Source organism: Triturus cristatus, chromosome 7 (genome assembly GCF_964204655.1).
Source record: "Triturus cristatus chromosome 7, aTriCri1.1, whole genome shotgun sequence".
Lineage (NCBI taxonomy): Eukaryota > Metazoa > Chordata > Amphibia > Caudata > Salamandridae > Triturus > Triturus cristatus.
Window position 1 is genome coordinate 1,687,418,170 of NC_140590.1, and position 19,850 is coordinate 1,687,438,019.

Consider the following 19,850-nt stretch of genomic DNA (forward strand, 5'->3'; position numbering starts at 1 on the left):
TTGTATTTAGTCTTTATAGACTTGCGAACTGCCTTCGACCTGGTCCCACGAGTCCAACTGTGGAATGTCCTAGGTAGGTTGGGTTTACCTCCCTATTTGTTGGCCTTGCTTATAAAGTTTCACGAAAGCAACTTTGCCCAGATTAGGTGGGGTACCCAGGGGGAGAAAACATCTCGTATCTCCGTAGATAGGGGCGTCCGCCAGGGATGTGTGCTTGCCCCCACTCTGTTTTCTCTTTATGTTAACGGAGTGGTGGAACATCTGCTCCAACAGCCGTCAGACGCACCATCCTTGGCTGGCAGAAAAGTACCTACGCTCCTTTTTGCGGATGATACCCTCCTAATTTCAAAGTCACCAGCAGGTATCCAAAAGTTGCTTTCTAGCTTTAAGGCCTTTTGTGATACCAAGGGCCTGTCCATAAATATAAGCAAGACCAAATTCCTTGTTCTCAACCCTCCCAGGAAAGCGGCTGTTCCTCCTTCCCTGGACTCTGTTCCCCTTGATAGAGTCAACGAATTTGACTATCTAGGTATCCGTCTATGTGCAAATATGAGCTGGAAGGCGCATCACCAAAAGGTGTTCTTGACCCACAAGAGGGTCACAGGGGCCCTGCTCAAGGAACAACGTGCCTCAGCTTTAAAACCTATTGGGGCACTTCTTGATATATACAGGGCAAGGGTGGTGAGTGCAGCTCTGTATGGTGCGGAATTGTGGGGTATACAAAGAGTTGACATTTTGACACACCTTGAAAACAACTTTCATAAAGACCTTATGAAATTACCCCACAGTACCCCCACAATTCCCCTCCTGTTTGACGCAGGCACACGCTCAATCAGCGAGCAAGCCAGGCTACGTCCCCTTTTATTATGGGCCAGGATATGGAATGTCCCTGAATTGAGTAGTTACGCAGATGCCCTGAGCGAAATCTTATCCTCATCCGGTTGGCATAAGGTAATCTGGCTCAGGGAGGTTAAGCGACTTCTCTATGACCTGGGTTTAGGAGATGCTTGGGTCAATAGAACAGCACCCTCAAAACAATTGCTCAAAAAGATCTATTGGCTCTGGGTGGATAATGAGAGGTTGTGTAACCCCAATCATTGTAAATCTGTCGCCCAGTTTTTGTTAGTCAAGGAGATCCCTTTCAGAGAACCTTATTTGGATGCAATCTCCAACCCAGGTGATAGAGCATTATACTTTAAATTCAGGGTGGGTGTTCTTCCTCTAGGTCTTTTTACGTCTACCTGGAAACCTCCATACCAAACTGTCCCTTACTGTCCCTTTTGTAATTTAAGGGTCGAGTCCATAGCTCATCTGTTGTTCGAGTGTCATGCTTATTCTGTGCCTAGGTCGAGATGGCTGAAGCCTTTATGTAGGAGCCTAGGCACAAGATCATACTTGGAAGCTTTACGCATATTGCACTCTGACGCTCGTCCCTTCTTTGCCTGCTGTTTAGCTAAATTTTTGGGTTGGGCTTGGAGGATAAGATCTGCAAGGAAACAGCTGTTACAGTAATATCCTTTTTTTAAACTTTTAGATATCCGACAGTATATGAAATTTAATAATCATTTTATCTTGTAACTGTATTGTATTATGTCTTATTTATTGTGCGATATGTGTTGTATTGTTGTGCTTTTATGACTAACTGTCGAAATAAAGCTTTTGAGCTACAAGCGGCCCAGAACAAAAGAAAGCCGATGCAAGAGCAGACCAGCAAAAGGAGAAACGCCCGGGAGACGCAGCAGTGATCAAAGACCGACAGCCGGGATGGAAATTCAGCACTCCGTTTAAGGGAGAAATATGGGAAGTAGGCGGAGTCAAGGGAACCATGATTACAGCCAAGAGGGGCAAGGTGCTGGTATACCGAAATGCATCCTGGTTCAAGAAGGTCATGGGCATGCCGGAGTCAAGGGACCCACTGAGGCAAGAGACTAGATGTGAAAGTCCCTGCGGCGTGTCCATGGAGCAGGCGAACTATGATTGAGAAGAATGTGACTGTGGAGAGAATTTCCAGTCACCATCGGGTCAGCCAGAAAGCAGCACCTCAGACAGTTTGCCATGCTCCAGTTTTCCATGCCTTGAACAAGTGTCTGAGCCCCCGCGAGGACGTCCCTACAGTCTAAGGCCTAAGGAAGATGGAAAACCTCCAAGAATATCCAAATACCCTTTCTGTATGAACTTTTATGAATGTGTTATGTTTGCGTTATTATTGTTTACGTGTCTGTTTTTAAGACCTTGTCATTCCCCTCCACCTTAAAGTTAGAAGGGAAGTAGAGAGCCAGCCGGCCACTACTATAATTTGTATCAATGCACACCCGAGGAGCCGGGCATGGCTCCGAGCACTGGCGAAACGAAACTTGAGGGCCCCGCAGGCCCCCCCCCCCCCCACCCCCCCGCAGGCCCCCCTGCAAGACATGTGGAGAGGCCCCTCCGGACACGATCTCCGACCAGAGTACTTTGCTGAGGGGGCCCCTCGCACCGCGGGGGCCTGCCACGGGCACCGAGGACATAAATAAAGGTATTGTGGAATCGCTCGGGATTACAGCGTGAAGCGACCATCTTGCCTGACTCTATGTTCAGAGTGTTCCAATGGTATAGACCCCCCCCCCCCCCCTCGTAGCCCAACACCACAGTCTCATTGTGTGTCGCCGAGGCCTTGCCCAGCGGCGCCGAGACTGTTTGAGCATCCGTTGCTAAGCAATGCAGAGGTGCACGTGGCGTCCCCCTGAAGAGGTGAGAGGAACTCGGGGCCCCCCGGATGAATGCTGTGCTCTGGGCGGAAAGGACGTGGGGTGCCCGCCTTGGTGACTCTGCTGCCCCTTGCTGGTGGCTGCCTGGCGGGGGCTGACACCAGGGCCGTTGCAGAAGGGGGCCCCTGCTGAGACTGCTTCCACGATAGGAATAGTCCAGCCCGAACTGCCAGGCCATGTCCTCCCCGGACCGGAAACAAGCATCCTGGGACCACTTTCGGGTGTCAGCGCTCATCAGCCAGGCTAACTCCGTAGTATACATAGGTAGTGATTAGATCGCGTGCTGAGCCCCTCATGCTAATTCAATCAGGGCCTGGAAGTATCTGCTCATATAAAGCTTTGTCCTAGGTGAACTTTACCAGTACTCAACTTCAAGCTGCCCGTGTTATCGACCTTGGAAGAATGACGGACTGAGTTGGCCTGTCAGCATTCGAGCCGGCTACCAGCGAAGTCAAATCACCCAAATAACAGGGAGTCTTGACATATTCCTTCTTATAAACAGAGAACCTCTACACATCTCTGAATTCGCGCTCTTTTCTGAGAGTGGGCGGGCGATTTCGCAATCTCCGACTTCTCATTGGCTATTTCACAGTGGGGGTAAAGAGTCGGCTACTGGAGAGGGGAGACTGCTAGTGGCAACCTTGGCAAGCCAGAATTGACTGACACCAATGCCTGCCAGCCGGGGGTTCCTAAGTCATCTCTGCAGGAGGCGCATTAACCCGGAGGCCGGCGGGGCCGGGTGTTCCCGGAGCTGCTGCGCAGATGACAGGCGTGGTAAACACGTGGAACCGGTTCCCCGGCCTTGGAGGCGTGCCCGGGCGGAGGCTGGTATATACACACCGGTCCAGACAGGTGAAACAACAGCAGGTCACAGGAGCGGCGAGCCACGCGGCGTAGGGAGAGCAGGGGTTACATCGACTCCAGAGAGGGTGCCCGAACTCAGAGCCCCTCCAAGGGAGCCACGCAGGGGGACCCCCTTCAACAAGTAACGCAGGTGAGCAGATCGCAGGGTTCCCCACAGTGGCACGGTCGGCCCCCACTGCACCATCCCCTCAGCCAGGACCCCCTCCACAGCCAGGGTGGGTCACTATCCTAGGAGACAACACTCCACGCCCAGGGCTCCTGCACTGCCACCAAGAGGCCCCCCCCCCCCCACCCCTTGCTCCCCGCGCAGAATTTAGACCACAAATAGAAACCAGCCTCCTGGTTAACTTGGTCCGCACACCCGCAGCTGCACACTTCACTGTCACCGGGTAATCAAAATGTCCTCCTTGAGTGTTATTAATAATTTTAATTATTTTTTTGTGTTAGGAATGTGGGATATCTCAGAAAACCATTACCTTTTTCTTAATTTAAGCAGTGAGTTACGTGTGCTCGGGGACAGCGCTCTAAAAGTTGTTTTTGAGACTGCAGCCTGTCCACATTTTCTTCTAGGGACCGACTCTCTGGCAGTCAATATTTGCTTTCTTTCCATGAAATGATTTTGTTGGCCTTTAACCTCTCTCAGTCGGCTGGGTATGCCAGAATATAAGGCCATCCTTGATATCAGTGCTCTGTTTGTAAAAATATAAGAACCGTTCCCCTAAATGTTTCCTGAGCAGCAGAGGAGGAAGAACTCAATCTGCAGTTGGGGCACCGATACCACCAGGAGCCTCTGCCCACCTCTGCATGCTGCCCCGTCGTTGCTGGCGTAAAGAGCTTGAGCGAGAGAAATAGTCCTACTTTTATTTTCTGTTGTGGCTCACAGGAGTAAAATGGGCGCCACCACGCCAGATTAGTGAAAGATCATTGTATTGGTTGTCTTTTATTTCTATGCCAGTTAGAAACAAAAGAAGGACTAAACCACTGTTTCCTCTACTTAGACTGGGTCACTGCAAGAGGTGGCAAACAGTCCCATGCCCCATACAAAAGTGCAGGTGATGCCAAAGGCACAAATTAACCACTGCCTGACACGTGCAGTGACCCAAGGCATTATTTTTACCCTTATTTCATGTGTGGGTGGTGGGTGAAAGCTCTCTAGGCTCTTTTTTCAGATGGCTCTGTGCATGGCATGCCTACTGTTGCTCAGCTTCTCACTGCCTCTTTCTGTTCTAGGTGCTGCTTGAAGAGAAAGCCTTTGTGGCACCACAGCTGCCTGAAGAAGGCCATGCAAAGACACCCTGGGTGCTGCCACTGAGACTTTTGTTGCCGTCATGGGCCTACATGTGTCTGTCATGCCACCGAGGGCCCCCATCGTTGACCCAAACCCACCAGATGGACTGGTGGAGCTGCTGTCGAAGGAGCCTGCCAGCCTCCGGGAGCAGCTGGAGAATGGCTGGAACATGCAAGACTGCTCGCTGAACATGGTCGTCAAAGACGAGGGCCTGTCAATATGGCGCAAGCCCCGAGCACAGTTCTCGGATGTCGTGCGTGGCCGGCGTGGTTATTCTCATGGTCTGCATGCTTGGGAGATCCAATGGCCTGCTGGCCAGCGGGGTACGCATGCCATGGTCGGTGTGGCCACCAGCTGTGCCCCGCTGCAGGCGGAAGGCTACACAAGCCTTCTTGGGGACAATGCACAATCCTGGGGCTGGAACCTGAGCCGGAAGGAGCTGTGCCACAACGTCAGCGGAAGGCCAGGAGCGCCCTACCCTGTGGCACGCCCCAGCAATGCCCTGATGAAGCTGCCAGATAAGGTGGTGGTGGTGCTGGACATGGAGGATGGAAGACTGGCGTTTATGGTGAACGGGGAGTACCTGGGCACAGCCTTCCATGGCTTGAAGGGAAAGACACTGTACCCAGCAGTTAGCGCGGTCTGGGGCCACTGCGAGGTGTCCATCCGCTACATCGGACACCAGAAAGGTAAGGGCATGAGAACACATGGTGAGGGGGGCAGAGTGGTGCCAGGCTGCTATTGTGGCAGGAGAGGGCTCTGCAGCAGGGTGGGGTCCATGCACATTACTAGATAAGTGCACAGAGTGGATGGGAAGTGTGGAACCAGCAGAGATGCAATGGGTGCTGTGAAGTTGTAATGAGGGCCCTCTGACATTACAATCTTGCTTCCAGAGCAATTTCAAGTAAAAGCTTTGATTTATATGAATATTTTGAGGTTAGCAGTAGAAAAATGTTACTTTGGGAATATGAAGGTCAAACCAAGCACTGACAAAACTGATGTGTCTCACCTTTGGGATCTACTGGCTTTGCCCATGGTATTAGCTCTGTGGCACAGCATCCCTGATACTGTACCCAAAGGGATCTAGAACAAAAAGAAAAAGCATTAGACGCAGCCTCATTTTTTTTCTTTTTAGTTACTGATCTGAATTGGATCTATTATTATAATTTGTTTTTTTAAAGGTAGTGTTGGGGGTAGCAACAAGGAGCAAGGACGGAAGAGGCGGGCTCCAAAGTAACAAAGGGGCGTGGGTGGGTGGTGGAAGGAACATAGGGTTGGGGGTGGTATCAGAGGTAAAACTGGTGGCTGAAGGTGAGGGAAGCAACATGAGAGGTGTGTGTCAGATCCAACGGGCAAAAGACTGCAACATGGAGTTGCCTGGGAGAACGCACGTGGGTGAGAAAGGCAAAGCAGGTGGACTTGGATGAGAGAGAAGTACACTGTGCGTGATGGAGGGGCTGAGAGCAGCACACAAGAGAGACAGATGGAAAACACATATACTCTCTTAAAGTGCTTAAACAAAAAGAAAAAAGTCGCTCATGAAAAAGCAAGCAGTGGAAGGACACAGTAATGTGTTCATGCTCCAAGAGAGGAACAAACACAAGATGAGGAAGGAAAGCCTACTCAGCTGAGGAATAAGCAAATGAGTGACAATGACAACAACAAATGATAGGTAATTGAAGGGGGGGGGGGGGGTTCTACGCCCACTGTAAGATAACAATACGTCCCACAACAGACAACACATTCGCTGTCTAATAGATGAGAACTAAAAGGGTCACAGGAGAGCTGTGTTGGCGGGTGAGAGACTGAAGGGTGGCAAGGCAGGGGAGGGCAGTGCAGCAGTACCATAAGTACCAATAGGTCAGTCCAGAAGAAACAACAATATGCGAATAGTCTTCTGAATTAGAAACCCAAGTTGACTCCTGGTGCAGTCTCCGACAGTGACAAAAAATAAGAGAGAAAAAGGCCAAAGATGCTATCCGTGACACAACACCTGAAGAAGAGCAACACAAGAGACAGAAAACTGAACAGCCCCAAGTTTACAGAGTTGTCTGCTGCTGATCTTATGTGTCACTTGTGCAAAAAAGGCAGTTTAGTTTGATGCAACACAGTGCACCACTGCACAACAGCCACAATTTCTCTTGCAAACAAATCTGCAGAAGGGAAGCCATGTTAGATGTCTGCTTTCCCCTATGTCCACTTCTAGCACATAGGTATTGCACATTGATAAGTACTTGCCCGCTCATTTGCAGTTCACTTCACTCGGCATAAGGTTTTGATGCACACCAGGTGTGGCTATTATAGGTGATCTGGCACCTATGCAAGTCTGCTACAGACACGCCCTCTTTGCATAAATTAGCAGAGAGTCTGCCTTTATAGCACAAAGCAGTTTTGTGCTGGGCAGTGGTCCAGTTGTAGCCCTACACAAACGAAGCACTCGAGGTGATCAGTGCTGCCCTTTACATCGTGAAATACCACTATAGCTCATGTGAGCGCCACTCACACATCAACAAACCAGGTCCACAGCACCAACATGCCTCCCTACACCCCTGATGCAGTTCGTTTTTTAGGTCTCGCCTGACCCAGCGCATGCGCTGGTCTGGCAAGACTTATTGAGAGGGCTCCAAAAAGTGCTACCAGGCCAGCTTAGAGCTACAGTGCAGGTGCGCGGGCGCGCGCGCGCTTTACCGCAAATACTTTCACGGCCGCTTTGATGTTTGATCGAGATCGCGATCACTTTCACTTTCGCGGCCGCTTGGCATAGCCAATAGGTCTCGCTTTTGGGACCTTATAAGTATTTAGTTGTGCAACTGTTGCATGGCTAAACACTTATAAGGTCCCAAAGGCGAGACCTATTGGCTATGCAAATGCTTGTCTGTCTTGGCACCTGTACACATAGAAGTCCCTAGAAACGTCGCCATTAGAGTGCTTCATAAACCCAAAACATAAAAAAATCCAAAATAAAAATAGGATTCTATTGGCTTTCACACAGCACTTTCACATACACAGTGCTCCTATCAGTAGAACACTAGTGGTTAATTTGGGGACACTTGAGCTGCTTACTAAAATTGAATCAACGTCCATTAATTAAAAAAAAAACTCTAGAAAGATGGACATAGCCATTCATCTGGTACATCGTGTCACCTCTTGGTTTTTGCAAAAGAGATTAAGCACTAAGGGTTTAAATCTTTTTATCAAAATTTCAAATAAATTATGCACAGAGTATACAGCATAAACATATTAATGTCAAGTCTCTGGGGAGAGCCGCTATGACCATATCACCTGCACACTAAACAAGCATTGGCATAGCCAATAGGTCTCGCTTTTGGGACCTTATAAGTGTTTAGCCATGCAACAGTTGCATAACTAAATACTTATAAGGTCCCAAAATCGAGACCTATTGGCTATGCAAAGCGGCAGCAAAAGTGAAAGTGATCGTGATCAAACATCAAAGCGCCCGCGCACATGCACTATAGCTCTAGGGTGGCCTGGTAGCACTTTTTGGAGCCCTCTCAATAAGTCTCACCAGACCAGCGCATGCGCTGGGTCAGACGAGACCTTAAAAGCTCAACCGGCTACCAGGCTACCAGTCGAAGCAGGACGTATATTCAAAATAGCCTGCATAACCCATAAAGCTCTCTACACTGAAAAACCTGTGTACCTCGCAATCAAACTATCAAAAGCTGGCCGAAAGGGCCTTTGCGAAGCTCTACTCCTAATTCCACCTAAATTCAAGAAAAAAAATCACACACCCATTCGTTCTCTGGGAATGCACCTAGAATTTGGAATGCCCTGCCACAACATCTTCGCACCACTCCATTTTTCCCACACTTCACGGAAAACCTCAAACTTCTTCTCCTCAACAAAGTCCTAAACCGTACCTCCTAAAACAATCAGTGTACTTGGATACACGTCTCCACCCCCCACCCCCCAATGAGCTTGAACTTCGCCACCTGTGGACGAAACTGTTCATTTACACATCTTACCCCTGTATTAAACACTCACCAATACCGCTGAACTCTTTCCACCAACTATTGTGTTTTTGTAACCTGTATTTTGTATTTATGTACCCTGTACCTTGTAATGTTGCTGTGCAAACTGTAAAGCACTCTAATGCCTTCGGGCTAAGTTTGCACTTTATAAAACTAAAAAAATAAAAATAAATAAAACTTAAAGGAAAGCACCAAACTGTTCACATACAGGTACATCATTATATGACAACTAGTAGTAGTAGTAGTATTTTATTGTATAGTTAATTAAAACCATAATAATTAAGCATAAAATAAACAATCAACGACAATAGTCTAATTTTTCAAATACTTCATTAACACTAAAATCAGAGATAGTCAGGTAGTCAGCACAATATACCTTACTAAAGTGCCACGTGCCTCGATCTGACCCAATCTAGCTGCATAATTTCCTTCATAAAAGTAAAACATGATCTCATATCCACTAAAATTCATATTTAATATAAAATATTCATGATAAAGAGTCAACGACATGTACACAGGTCTGGTTTATAATTACCGTGAGCCGGATTACAATAATGTCTAAAGCCTTTCCATGGGGCCCAAGGGATCAGTGCGATCTAAGAGGACAGATTGATTTTTGCCCCCAGTCTTATCATATTTAAATCCTCCAATGTACTTGCTTGAGCTTAATGCCAACTATATGACAACTAATACATACACAATTTCCATCCCTTATTTGCAACTGTAACAGAATAAATAGAAAAGCTATAAAGGATACCAGTCAATGTCTCCAATTAATGGCAGAAATGTTCTATAAGAAAGAGAATGACAAATGTATAGTGGGTCACATCAAAAGGAAGGGGTACAGAAGAATGGAGATGGAGCACTTAGTGTCCGCCACGTTCATCTGCACAGCCGGCCTCTTGATGCCCCTTTTGTTCATGGGGCACCCTAATGGTGAGGGGAGGGATGCTTCAAATAGTCCAAAGCACTGACAATCACTCTGGGTAGCATCCCAACCCATCGCACTTCACCCACTGCGCCATTTTAGACAGAGGCCACTTTTTGGAAATCAGTACTGACCCTGCTCCGAATAAGAACAGTCCACCCCAAACTGCCAGCGCAGGTCCTCCTATTGTCGGCCCCGGGTAAGTAGGCCAAGTGCGGTCCTACCTGACCCATAAGATGCGCGGTCCCTCCCTAGCAGCTCGAAGACACTGCCTGAGGCAGTCCAAGGTATTCCACACACACCTGCAGACTCACCTCTTCTAATAAGCACTTGTGTCCTAGGACAATTAATTAACCACATTTCTTACAAACAGTCACTGGCTCTGTAACTTCCTTTGGTCAAGGAACACATTACAAAAACAATAATAACCCTCTTCTTTTCAGCTGAAAGTTGAAGGATTGCCTTTTTCAGTAGCATAAATTGTGTTCTATGTGTACTGGTAACGCCTGGCAGTTTCTAGCGGCAAGAAACTATTGTATATGCCCTGCGCGCTATAAAGTGCGTACAATAACATAATGTGGCATTACGGGCTTGCATCACTCCCTCAGCAGGGCGTAGGAATCAGTATTCCTGTAGCACACGCCTAGCTGGGAGGCAGCAGAGCCGAGTACGTTATTTTGGGGTGCTGGCAGACGATGCAAGATTATGTAATCAATCTGAGATTCAAACATTTGAATTTTACAGTGACGCACAGATTAACACAGATTTACAATGATAGGTAACAGGACAGTAAATGATTTGCCAAAGTCACACAGTTTTTCACAGTCGAAGCTGGGATTAGAACCCAGGATTGGAGTTGGCAGAAAAACCCCTGGACCACATCTCAGATCTGTGGTCCAGGCGTGGATCGGACTGTTAGTGTTTAGGACTGGAAGAGGTCACTCGTCACTGTCCCGCCTGTGAACTGATAACCAAACCAAAACAAGCATTTACAATGCAATAGGTCTCCCAACTGCGGGTTTTTGAGCTATTGGCATTGTTATTTACAATACCAAAAGCGACACCTATTGCATTGTAGAACGCGGTGTCCTTGAAGCGGGCGCCGCGCTCATTAAAGTAAAAAATGAGCATGGTGTCCCTGAAGCGGGCGCCGCGCTCATTACTAAAGTTAATTAAAAAATAATGAAACCGAGCGCAGTGTCCCTGAAGCTGGCGCCGCGCTTGGTATTAAATTTAAAAATAATAATAAAATAAACCGAGAGCGGTGTCCGTGAAGCAGGTGCCGCGCTCAGTATTAAAGTTTAAAATTTAAAAAAATCAGAGCGCGGTGTCCCTGAAGCGGGCGCTGCGCTCAACATGCAAATTCAACAAAATAAAGCAGCCGCCATTGTCCCTATCAGCTCACTCACTAGATAAAGCAGTCCGTGTAATGTGCCAAGCAAAAGGTCCAGTCCTTATGGGCGGTAACAAATAGCGACAAGGCAGTAACAAGGAGGGACTAACGAGCCTTATAATGAATTGGAAGCCAGCATTTACCAAGGACAATGACACCAGCCAATGAAAAATATGGGAGGAGAGTGGGCGGGGCTTCCACAGCATACTTGATTACAGCATGCTTCACGGAGAGAGTAGCGCATGCGCCCTGCCGCTAGGCTTGACCTAAAGATTCACCTTCAATAAAGGGTTTACATAACACTCCATTGGGAAACTTTCCCGCCGTCGCTACAGACCTAACCTAAGCTGCACAGTGTGCGGTGTTAAAGAGCAGCGCAAACAATGATTGGCTCCTGTCCGAAGCAGTCATCCTGAGAGGTGGAGCGCGCGCCTCTAGGAGGCTAAGAACGCTCGATGCAGCAGATGTTGACCAATCAAGTTCAAATGCACTTTGAAGTGCTGTGATTGGCTAGAGGGTCATAAGTGAAAACCGAAGACTGGAAGAGGGTTTCTGAACCCACTGCCAACCTAGGGGAGCATGTGTGCTGACATTAGGTCCTAGAAACCCCTCTAAACCCTATCCGTTATAAAAAAGAAAGATGTGTGCTGAGGGTCCTTCAGAACAGACACATGCTATGAGATACAGGCAGTGCAATAGGCATGAGCCAGTATGAGAGACAGCCAGTGCAGTAGACATTAAAACATTTGTGAGAGACATGCAGTGCAGTTAATGTTGAGCCACCATGAGAGACAGACAATTAATTAAATAATGATCCCTGTGAGAGACAGGGTGCGCATTGGACATGAGCCATTGTGAGTAGCAGGCGTGAAGTAGACATTAACCACTGTGAGGTAGTGCAGAAGACATTGAGAGACTCTGAGAGAGACAGGATGTGAAGTAAACGCTGACCCCTGTGTGAGACAGGGCGTGCACTAGACAGTATGCCACTGTGAGAGACAGGCGTGAATTAGACATGAGGCACTGTGAGAGAGAGGCATGGAGTAGACATGAGGCACTGTGAGAGAGAGGCATGGAGTACACATGAGGAACTGTGAGAGAGAGGCGTGGAGTAGATATGAGGCACTGTGAGAGAGAGGCATGGAGTAGTCATGAGGCACTGTGAGAGACAGGCATGGAGTATACATGAGGCACTGAGAGAGAGGCGTGGAGTATACATGAGGCACTGAGAGAGAGGCGTGGAGTAGACATGAGGCACTGTGAGGGACAGGCATGGGGTAGACATGAGGCACTGTGAGAGACAGGCATGGAGTAGACATGAGGCACTGTGAGAGAGAGGCATGGAGTAGACATGAGGCACTGTGAGAGAAAGGCATGGAGTAGACATGAGGCACTTTGAGAGAGAGGCGTGGAGTAGACATGAGGCACTGTGAGAGACAGGCATGAAGTATACATGAGGCACTGTGAGAGAGGCGTGGAGTAGATATGAGGCACTGTGAGCAAGAGGCATGGAGTAGTCATGAGGCGCTGTGAGAGACAGGACATGGAGTATACACGAGGCACTGTGAGAGACAGTGAGTTATTTATGAGCCTTTCTTGTCTGCAACTCTGCAGACAAAAACTCTTAAAAATACAAAAATACGGGACAATGATAACAGAGGTCAAGAAATGAAAGTTAATAACATAGAAATGAAGAGGAAAAGGGAGGGCGAGAGAGAGGAAGAGAGAAGGCTGGAAGGAAGAGTGAACAGAAGGGCATATGAAAATAAGGAAGACACGAGAAAGAAGGGTAAAAAGGATGAAAGGAGGGATGCAAGGGCGAATGGAATGATGGATGAAGGATAAAACAATATTTGCAGGAGTAAGAGGAAGAAAGTGGCTGTAAGGATGAAGGTTTGGATGAATGGGTGAATGGATGAGTGGTCCCCTGGATGGAGTTGTGGAAGGATGGACTGCTGGATGGATAAAAGGAGGGTGAATTGGTGGATGGATGAAGATAAATGAATGGATAAAAAGGATGTATGAATGTTTGGAAGGGTGAGTGGAAGGATGGATGGAAGCCAATAATGAATGGGTGGATAGATGGATGGAATGGTGAAAGGATGGATGGAAGTATGAAAAGATGAAGAGATGGATGTCCATATGAAAGGCTTGAAGATGAACACAAGGCATTAATAAGGGACCTGCTCTAGAGCTGGAAGGGCTTACTCGCTTCGCTCACCCAATGGCATTCGAGGTATGGATCAAAGCGGGGGGTATTTTAATTTGTCGGCTACTCCCTCAGCTGGTGGAATTACCTCCATGTTCCTGCCGCTGGTGGAATTACCTCCACAGTACTACCACTAGTAGAATTACTTCCATGATACTAGCACTGATGTGTCTGCCCCCACAGTACTACCAGTGGTGGTATTACATCCTCAATACTGGATAATGCCCCTAGCACTGGAGGAGAATCCTCCAACTGAGTGTTCAGCAGTCCCTCTTCAAGTCGGAGGATCCACCGACCTGTATATCAGGCCCTTAGACCTCATTCTTTAGCAAGTGACAGTCATTCGGTAGTCTGTTCTCAGAGACTCAATTTGTATGGTCTGTGCTGCTCCTAACCTTCCCTTTTCTTCTCTCTCTTCAGGTGAACCCCGGCCTCTGATGCAGCTCTGCAGGAAGGCGATCCACCAAGCCATGGGGAGCAGTGGCCTTCATCGGGTCCAGAGTCTTCCTCTGCCCAACCCACTGAAGAGGTACCTGGAGTTCCGGTGACAGCGTCCTCCCTGCGGTACCTCCTTATTTGCCCCTCAAGGGAGAGAAATCCATGCTGGGGACAAAGTCTGTGGTGCAGGGATCTCCTTTTGACTCTTTGTGGGTGGTAATGGACAATATTGGATAGGCAAGGACAAAAAAATCCAATTTTCTTTATTGCTATAAGAAATGCTGCTTTTGAACCCAGTGGGAAGAGGGATTCGAGCTGGCATGAGAGGAATCACCCAGTGGCTCACATTGTCAAAGAACAACCCTGGAGAGGGAGAACAAACTGTTTTTGTACTTGCTAAAAGAGAAAGAAGGCTTTTCAAAAGGATGGGGCTATTCACTGCCCATGTGAGAAACCTCGTCGGGGGAGAGTTGCACCATCTGAGGTGAAGAAATGTGCCACGGACTCACATTGGGATGGGAGATGTCACTTTTGGGGTTAGGACAACCAAGAGAAACGCAATGTTTTCTTTGATGAAATAAAAGATGGACGACTAGAGCAGGTCTGGATGCCAAATCAGCCCTGGCGGGTAATGGTCAATCCGCCCCACGCTGCAGAACCTCACAAGTAAAGCTGGGTGATGGGGCCTGGTTGGGTCATGCCAGTCCATCATGCACTAAAAACCAGCCATCTAGCCTGCAGCTTGCCAGGAAAATGCCAGTGTGGCAGAATGGCAGACCAGCCCCGAAATCTGCTTTCGAAAAACTGGAGCCACATATTACGCAAGAAGAAATTGTGGCAATGGAACCAAAGTTTGAGAGTAACAAAACACCCACTGGGTCTTGTGGGGGAGCGAATGCTCTTTTGAGGGGGAGAGCTGTTTGTGTTGATCTTATTCTAGTAAGTTTATCAGATGAGCCAATGTCACCAGGGATGCAGTGCTGCACTGCTAGGCTTTCGTTTACCAGTATAGTGCATGCTGGGAGCTGAAGTTCTGTTCCAGTTCAGTTGATCCAATTGAACTAACACACATAAAGCAATAATTTGTAAACAAAAGCCTAGGACTGGATCCTCTATCTTTGGTGACACTGAGCCAGCCGCGAGCAATTATCCTGGGTGCCGGGTCTAGCCAGGGCCTGAATTAAGTAAGGAGGGACCTTACATCCTTCATGAAGCCCATAGATCTTTGGCAAGTCCTCAAATGGAGGACACTAGCCAACAGCTTAGCTTAACACTACCTTGAATACCTCATTCAATCAACAAAGTTGATGGTCTGGCTTTTATGGGAAGAAGACAATTGAGTTGGTGAACTTAATAGATATTGTAACTTTACCATAGAATCAAATTCGTTTAGGACCATTTCCCCTACGTGGAAAAATGATAAAGGTGTTTGTGTTCATCAATGAAGCTAGTAGCACAGATGAAGCCGCAGGAAAAAGCAGAATTGGGTGAGCAGGACCTCTGTGCAAGAATCAGCAAAGCCAAGGTCAATTGTCAGTGCAAAGAGATGGTCTCTCTCATCTGTGAGGCTGGGGGGGCATGTGTGCAGTTTGTGAGGGTGGGGGTGCATGTGTGCAGTCTGTGAGGGTGGGGGTGCATGTGTGCAGTCTGTGAGGGTGGGGGTGCATGTGTTCAGTCTGTGAGGGTGGGGGTGCATGTGTGCAGTTTGTGAGGGTGGGGGTGCATGTGTGCAGTTTGTGAGGCTGGGGGTGCATGTGTGCAGTCTGTGAGGGTGGGGGTGCATGTGTGCAGTTTGTGAGGCTGGGGGTGCATGTGTGCAGTCTGTGGGGGTGCATGTGTGCAGTCTGTGAGGCTGGGGGTGCATGTGTGCAGTCTGTGAGGGTGGGGGTGCATGTGTGCAGTTTGTGAGGCTGGGGGTGCATGTGTGCAGTCTGTGGGGGTGCATGTGTGCAGTCTGTGAGGGTGGGGGTGCATGTGTGCAGTTTGTGAGGGTGGGGGTGCATGTGTGCAGTTTAATTACCTTGGGTGTGCAGGTTCCTGCCTCATGCACTCGAATGACTCTTCCTGGGATTTATTCCACACATATCCAAGGGCGGCCACAAATCTGGCTCCCCACCCCCATGCTGCTTGCAATAAGGTGTCCCCATGTCCAATTACATTTTAGCACCTGTTGATGTGTGAAAAGCTGTGCCTAGTGTGTATGGGATACGGTGACCTCAAAACTGCACTATATGTAGTAATCCCTTTCACTAGAAAACCTCTGTCTAGTCTTCAGTTTCAATTTAACAAATCTGTGTGTCTTGGTAGCTGTGGCCTTGATTTAATTCATTTGTACCAATTTAACATACATACATAGAAACAAAAAAACTGGACTGGAAATGGTGTGGTCTGGTGACACAGGTATTTAATAATGAATAAAGGAGTGGAAAGTTGTAGTTTTTTTGCAACCTTAACAAGGTATGTGTAAAACTTTGCAGATGATTGACGTTTGCAAACGTTTTCACTTCACCTCGCCTCCCTGAAAAGGATGACGGTTTTGCAAGTTAAAGTATACATTTTGCTTCGCTTTGTTTTGCTGTAGAGAAACCAAAGTTAATATGATGGGGGCAAGGTAAAACAGACGCTTGCGAAAGCAGCTGAACTGTTAGAAAGTTCCGCTAGATGGCAGTGTTGTGCAACAAATGTTTCGCAGATTAGTTCAGATTTCCCGCCATGGTGAAATGGCAGGATTTGCACAATTGTACTGCACACTGCACTTTGGAATTCGGAGTTTCTGTCCCCTCAGATTGCGGTCAAGTATACGTAGCTGCCAAAGTTTCAGATTGCTTATGTGTGACATTTTCATAATTTCAGTGTATTTATGAGTGACACTTTCTTGTGTGCAAAATCAAGCTGCTGTGACCCAGACTCTGATCTTAAACTTCAATAAACGATCCATCTCTCGTGTTTCGTGCGCTTCAGTGCCTGGCTTCGGACTCTCGGTGGCCTGGCTGTCTTTGCTTCTCCTACCGCTATTCCTCCTGTCGTACGTGACTTCTTCATACAGGCCAAAATTTAAGAAGAGGAAAGTGGAATGGTTTAAAAGAATAATTTGGAGAATACATTTCATCCATTGACTTCTATTGAAGCAGAGGCAATTTCAGGTGGGAGACAGACGAAATAAAGCCATTTTTGGCTTTAAAATCGGGTCTATTGGCTTGAATGCTTCTTGCTGTCGATGGAGAACAGCTTGACTCAGGCCAGGGTTTACTTACATGAATGAGATGTCACTGTCTTGTCTCCCGCCTATTTTCAGCAGAGCCTAGGTGCACAAGTAGGGGTGAGCTGGGTATTTCCTGCTGCAGTCTGGGTGTGCTGGCCAGGCTGCCACTGTGTGCCCTGCACTGACAGTTCAGATGACTGCAGAAAGTGCACAGCAGAGGTCCGGGCGCTTGTCTTGCGTGCAGCACTTACATTCATATTAAAAACCTGGCTCAGTGCAATGTGCCGCGGAGAAGGCCCGCTGTGTATCCACTACACGTGGTTGCCGGGGTGCCGAAATGACCCATCTATTATGTTGCCGAGGTCGTACGACGCCACCCATTGGGGCACAGTGGTTGAACACAAAAAATGACATAAATAAAACTTAAGGTTTGATTCCGCTTAGAGAATAATCTTGTGCGAGCTTTGGAGTCGCATAATCCCCCGCTAGAAAGGGATCTAAAGTTAAATGCTGGTGCAAGCGGCTATCAGAATTGGGCAAAGTGCTGCACTCTCCAGAGATGTTTTAAGGATTTTGGGGGCCCTGGGCCAGATGTATTTTGGGGGCCCCTGTTCGGAACAGCCATGATTTTATGACCCAGTTTCAGCTCTTTCATGCCCTCTTTGGTCATATTCTAAGTGTGCTTGCATCTAATATTCAGAGATAGTGATGTGTGTTTTCAATATTGTAACATCAGCAGTTCACAGTATTATTGGAAATAATTTCTGTAGCACCCTCCCATTTCTCATACGATAGGTTTTGTATAAATCTAAAAGAAACTTTTTATATGGATGTTGCACGACTCATAAACACATTCTGTCTGCAAAGTATCTGTAATAGACATTCGCACCTTAAAAATAAATAATAGAAACATGCTGTTTACAACAATCTGTATAAAAATTAGTCAAGGTCACCAGGGCAAGACTCTGCAGAACAGAGCTGGCTCTATCAGGGGCCCCCTGAAAGGCTGGGGCCCTGGGACAGAGCCCACTTTGCCCATGCATTAAAACGTCTCTGACACTCCCTGCTTACGGCTAACCCAACAGGAAATGCAGGCGCAATTACGTATCTAGGTCCAAAGTGCACTGGAGAGGCTTTGGCAATTCTGTTCCCCGGCAAAAGTCCTCTGGGAAGCCGGCCCTGGAGAAGAGCTCCAGAAGGCTGCCTCCTCCGGGATTTCTCAATGTAAAGCATGGCGTTCACAGGGTCTTGTATGAACGCCTTACCACTTATGTTATGTGCATTTGTCGGTGGTTAGGCTTCACCGCTAGAATACTTATTGAGCCTCACGAGCAGGAAGCATATTTTGTGGTGCTGTTAATTGTTTAAATGTGTTTCAAAAAATGTTTGCACTCTGATTTTAAAAGTTGAATCCTGCACTGTGATTGTAAAATTAATTAAATCCTGCAAAGAAAGAGCGCACAACCCAAGTACAGCAGCACAGAGGATGCGGGGGCCAGAGACAATGTATCTAAGAGGAGCGCCTGACATAAATATTAAAAGGGTAAACAAACGAGTGTTGGCTGGGCACTTATTGCTTTGACAGCTCCTTAACAAGTAAAGAAGCACTATAAATGTCTGATAATTATGAATGCGGTGATGCGGGGACTTGCCTTAAAATGCGTTAGGATAACATGTGATGTGTGGCACTTGGCAGTGCTAAGCATGTGATTGCTTTTGAAAAGTTGTAGACGTACGTTTACCCTCCGAGGTGCGATCAGAGGCACGGTGCTTCGGAAGGGACACGGTAGTTGCCCTCGATCTTCTGTTTTTAATCACACTCCCATTTATTGTACAAAAGCAGTGTTTTGGCAACGCTGTACTGAGGGAGCAGATTGAGGTTGGGGAAGAAGGGAGGCTGGTAGGCCCCGGCACATACCCTGTTATGAACCAGGGACCCAGCTAACGAGCAGCAGATTGGGAAGGTTGGGGATGTAGATGAGTGCCCAGGTGCACATATTTTACCTAAACGACCAAACTCCAACTTCTGACCAAAGAGAGGGTGCTACCCACAATCTGTGTGGTGCTCCGGTACTGTGCTAAGTCGACAGTAATTTCATGGAATGTGTAATAATTACATGAATCCCTGATTAATAACCGTTGAAATGACTGTTTTTATGATATATTGTAAATAGATATTTATTGCTGTATTTTATGCATATTGTTAATAAAATGCCAAATAATAAATTGATGGTTTTATTTGCTTAAATAAAAAGATTGCTTTGGAATTGATAAGGTCTCCTGCCCAGACGTAGGTCCCATGCTCGTTATGCCACTCGATTCAAGCTAGCCGGGCTGATGAGGGGTGATACCCCAAAACTGGTACCAGGATGTCTGTTTTCCAGTCCAGGGAGGACCTGGCCTGACAATTCGGGCTGGACTGTTCCCATGGGGGGCATGGTCAAGGCTGATGTGCATATGGGTGGGTCCAAACTGGGGTGGCATGGGGAGCAATAAAACAATGGATTTATCCCAGATCTGTGACTGGGAGTAACCCTGGGCGTAGTTCGCGTAGTCGCGCTATCCTACTCGCACTTTGCACTACGTCGTGCTAAGCGAACTGCGTAGTGTGGTAGGGAAATGCTGTTCGCAATGATTGCACAGTGCCGGATGCTTGTCTGCACTGTGCAATCATTGCGAACGGCATCATGCACAGTGCAAGCGGTTGTTTTCTCCCACTCGAGTAGATTTGTACTCGAGCGGCAGCTTTCTCAACGCAGACTGGTAGTTTCTCATCGCCAGCGGTCGCG

General features: G+C 47.6%; 1 protein-coding gene across 1 annotated transcript; it reads left to right on the plus strand.

The window, feature by feature from the left end:
- The first annotated feature begins 3,365 nt into the window (after positions 1–3,365).
- SPSB2 (splA/ryanodine receptor domain and SOCS box containing 2) lies at positions 3,366–19,287 on the plus strand. The gene is made up of 3 exons (XM_085619844.1): positions 3,366–3,741; positions 4,842–5,588; positions 13,842–19,287. Exons 2-3 carry the CDS (start codon positions 4,940–4,942, stop codon positions 13,967–13,969), a joined length of 777 nt encoding a protein of 258 aa, XP_085475970.1. The 5' UTR covers positions 3,366–3,741; positions 4,842–4,939; the 3' UTR covers positions 13,970–19,287.
- Positions 19,288–19,850: the final 563 nt, after the last annotated feature.